General features: G+C 40.4%; 1 protein-coding gene across 1 annotated transcript in view; it reads right to left on the bottom strand.

Annotated features, from left to right (window-relative positions):
* LOC104411316 (atlastin-2-like) overlaps positions 1-3,663 on the bottom strand; it is a gene marked incomplete at its 3' end in the record, with an annotated part of 14,687 nt that extends 11,024 nt beyond the window's left edge. The window contains exons 1-2 of the mRNA XM_010021708.1: positions 3,639-3,663; positions 1,843-2,120 (exon numbers count right to left, since the gene is read on the bottom strand). Coding sequence (XP_010020010.1) covers positions 1,843-2,120; positions 3,639-3,663 — 303 coding nt within the window. The remainder of the gene's footprint in view (positions 1-1,842; positions 2,121-3,638) is intronic.
* Positions 3,664-3,816: the final 153 nt, after the last annotated feature.

Raw genomic sequence — 3,816 nt, 5'->3', positions numbered from 1 at the left:
CTGCCCTAAAGCCATTCCCCTGCCACTGAGCTGGCAGGAGAACAATTCAGCAAAGTGCAGTGTCTTCTAATGCATCATTGAGTTGGATCAGCTCAGCTAAAGACCTGCAAGCATTACAGCTTCAGAATGCAAATACCTAGCCAGAAGCAGCACATGGAGAGCAAAACCTCTCTGCTTTTGGTAAGAGACAGTTGTTACAGTAGATGACTAAGGCTGCCTTTATTTTCAGTTCAAGTGAAACATGGTGTTTTGAAGGACACCTATAGAAAACTGAAAAAAGTGACTGCACAATAAAGGGAACAGAGAGAGATGTTATTGTACAAGGCTGAAACACTGTTTCCATCCATTTTGCTTTATGAACTTTTGTTTTATTTCACAATCTGAAAGTTACAGTATTTACTTAAATCCCACCCCTTCTATTTTTGGAAGGAACTAGCACTACCTCTACCCAGCCACCATCTAGCTCAAACTGCTGTACTTCTTGGGAGCTCAATTTTGTTGTTCATTTATAGGGTTTTGGTGTTTTTTCTGTTTTGATATGAACAGGACACCAATGAGGGTTCACATACACACACACACACAAAAGGTCACTCACTGAACAGCTATAGCAATGAAAACTTTAATCCTCCCTAGGTTAGAGTCTTAAGAAGTAGGGAGCAACAGCTTGCTACTCTGTATTCCTCCCACCACATCCTCAGTGTCTTTCTTAGAGAGCTCTTGGCAAATGAGTGAGAGGAATTCAATGGCAGGCACTATTGGGAGTAAGAGAAAGGAAGTCTTCACTTGCCAACTACCAGCAGCTTCTTTGCAATATTCACGTATTTCCTTTAACTGAAGGGTTCATCTTGAATTCTCCTCAAGCCAGCTAGCACAAAGGTAAAATAGATGCAGTCATGGTTAGTTTCTGCTACCATGAATTCCAACTCCAAAGAATAGTGACCAAAAAAAGAGTAAGTTGTGGGGGTTTTTTGGTTTGGGTTTTTTTTTTTGTTTGTTTGGTTTTTTGGTGGGTTTTTTTTTTGGGGGGGGGGGGGGTGGGTTTTTTTTTTTTTTGTTGTGGTTTTTTTTGTTGTTGTTGTTTTTGTTTGGGTTTTTTGTGTTTGTTTGGTTTTTTTTTTTAAGAGCTTCAAAAAGCAACAAAACACTGAACTGTCAATATTCATGATGCAGGTTAAAGGAAACACATCACGACCTGCGGCAAACAGATGTGTAAGTTCACAGGAGGCCCTACCCCACCTTCTCCACATCCAGGAGTTTGCAGTATAGTAGACACAAGACAACACCAGCCAAAAGCTACAAGCTAAAAGAAGAAATTAAATTTTGGATCAGGCACTCATTAACCAATGATTTAAAAGGATTTAAAAAATTCCTGGATCATGTTCAGAGACATATTCCAAGCAGCAAACAGGAGACTTTCTCCCTTTTGCTATACCTCAGATTTAGTCTTCCACTAGCTACCTGATAACTTTTCTTTTTGCAGCATGTAAGCTAGCAAAGGAGGAACCAGGTCAAAGCAAAATTCCTCCAAGCCACCAACTTAGATGAACCCTTCCCCAAAGCTCAAATAGAAGGCCGCAATGCTCCCTCGTTCAAGTTCTTCTCATGCACACTTACATCAGGACACAAATAAGTCCCCTTGATAACTGCAGGAAAAGTTATCTTGAAAAACTGTCACTTAAATACACTTCTTCACAGAGTACGAACAAAGTAGATGGCTTGCCCATCCCCCAGTAATTAAGAAAATTTGACTGGCTATATTTGTGCTTAAGTCAACAAATACAAAGGTAAGTGACTAAAATACCAAACTACTTTTCTCCTGCAGGGAGAATCCAAATTACTCACCCTGTTATACATGTATCTAAGCATGAAGTCCAGCAGAAAAGATTTTCCTTTGCGGAAAGCTCCTGCTACAGACACAACTACTATGTTAAGATCTTTGATGTGTTCCTGAAGCAAGATTTTTTCCAATGCTGCTTCATCTAATTCAAAGTTATGGTCATCTTCATGAGCAAGAACAATCTGTATGGGTCGCGGCTCATCCAAATCCACCTCATCATCCGAGTCTGGCAGGGCATCTGAGTCGGGTAGGGCATCCTCCTCTTCTTCCTCATAATGCTTACCTGCAAATTGACAGGTTACAACATATTAGTAAGTCAGAGCTTAAGGCACTAGACATTTCTTTGAACTGAAGCCTTGAGCTGCGCCTTCATTCCCAACAGCAAGAGGGATGTTCTTGGGAATGCCCATGAAATCAACAGCTGTTCCATGTCCATATCATCACCTTTGTGTAAAGTCTACGTTTCAGATCTTCAGCATTCTCTATGTTTCAACAAGTCACCAAAAAACGGGTTTGCAGCATCAAACCCCCTTTTTAGTATAACTTCCATTAAAAATCAAGGTCCTTCTATCTGGAAAAAAATAACTTGTTTAAAATAAGCTCCAAATAGGACAAAAAAAGGCCACTTTTAGATCATCTTCTTATACTATGGTGAGAGTAAAAAAGTAATAAAGATGTTTTCTGCCAGTTTTGAGTGCCAACATGCACAAGCAAGACCACTGATCTAGTACGTAACCCCAGGATTCCATATATCAGCAGATGACTAAGTTCCCCTCTAATTCCAACACATTACACCTGTTTCAATTCTCAACACAGCACAGACTTCAGAGTGCTTACTGACTGCTTGCAAGAGGATAAACTCCTGAGCATGTGCAAGGCCTAACACTTCTGGCACAAGAAAAATCAAGAACATTTAAATACTTTCTGGCTTCATACTCTTCCTATGACACGTTATTAAGCAAGATTTCTGTAAGTACCAACTCTTACAAAAAGAGTTAATAGAAAATATAATGCACAATTTAAGAATCAATACTCTTCCAGGATCAACCAGTAGCTGAAAGAACTGTAACTCAAATGAGATTTAAGTTACTAACGAATGATAAATTAAGGTAACACAACCCTTCAGACATACAACACAATAGTAGAAATACCCTATTTTCCTGACTTCCAGAGTTAAGAGTTACTGGGTTAGAGGCCTAAAAGAAAACCAAACAAAATGATCTGTCCAAGATGAAGTCTCCTCTTATTCAGGTACCACACAACACTGAAGCTGGTCCCACGGCAGAAACAAACTCCACCACTGGCCTGATTCCACTTTTCCTGTCAAGCATCTGGAAGCTTGCAGAACTGCCCCTAACTGCAGATTTACATTTTGCTATATTCGATTTGAACCCCACATGCACAAATCTAACTGAGGCACCTTCCTAGCAGTTTCTTACCTGGGAACATCACTGTATGACTTTAAGTATGTTAGACTGCTAGTCATGCTTGCATTTTCAAGCATTGCTTTAATGAAAACAAAGCAGCAGCCATCTCCAGTTACCTGGTGCATTGCACACAGGTATGTTACGTGGCCACATGCTTCCTGTGGAAGCAGCCCAGAAGCAGTGTTCTCCTGCAGGATGTCTCATAAGGCACCATGGAACATACCACTACTTAATTTATTCATGGCAGAGACCCTGCCAATACCCACAGGACCTGCCAAGTCATTCCTGCCAGACTTTGCATCATCGGCAAAAGACTTATGAATAGTGCTCCAACGCACTATTTTGTGGATGTAATGAGCCATCTGAGTTATTACCATGAACCTGAAAAACTGGTAACATGGTGACCCTGGAGTTTTCCCAGTGGCTGTCTCTTTAGCTGGTTCTGACAACATTTCCCTTCATTGCAATTCAGAAAGGACGTTTCCATTTCTAAGCATTGAATCTGTGCTGCCTCATAGGCCAGTGGCACTAAAACTTCATATATACATATAT

The sequence above is a fragment of the Nestor notabilis genome, unplaced genomic scaffold (genome assembly GCF_000696875.1).
Source record: "Nestor notabilis isolate BGI_N333 unplaced genomic scaffold, ASM69687v1 scaffold2979, whole genome shotgun sequence".
NCBI lineage: Eukaryota > Metazoa > Chordata > Aves > Psittaciformes > Psittacidae > Nestor > Nestor notabilis.
The sequence above is the reverse complement of the archived record's forward strand: the minus strand, read 5'-3'. Positions and strand labels throughout refer to the sequence as shown.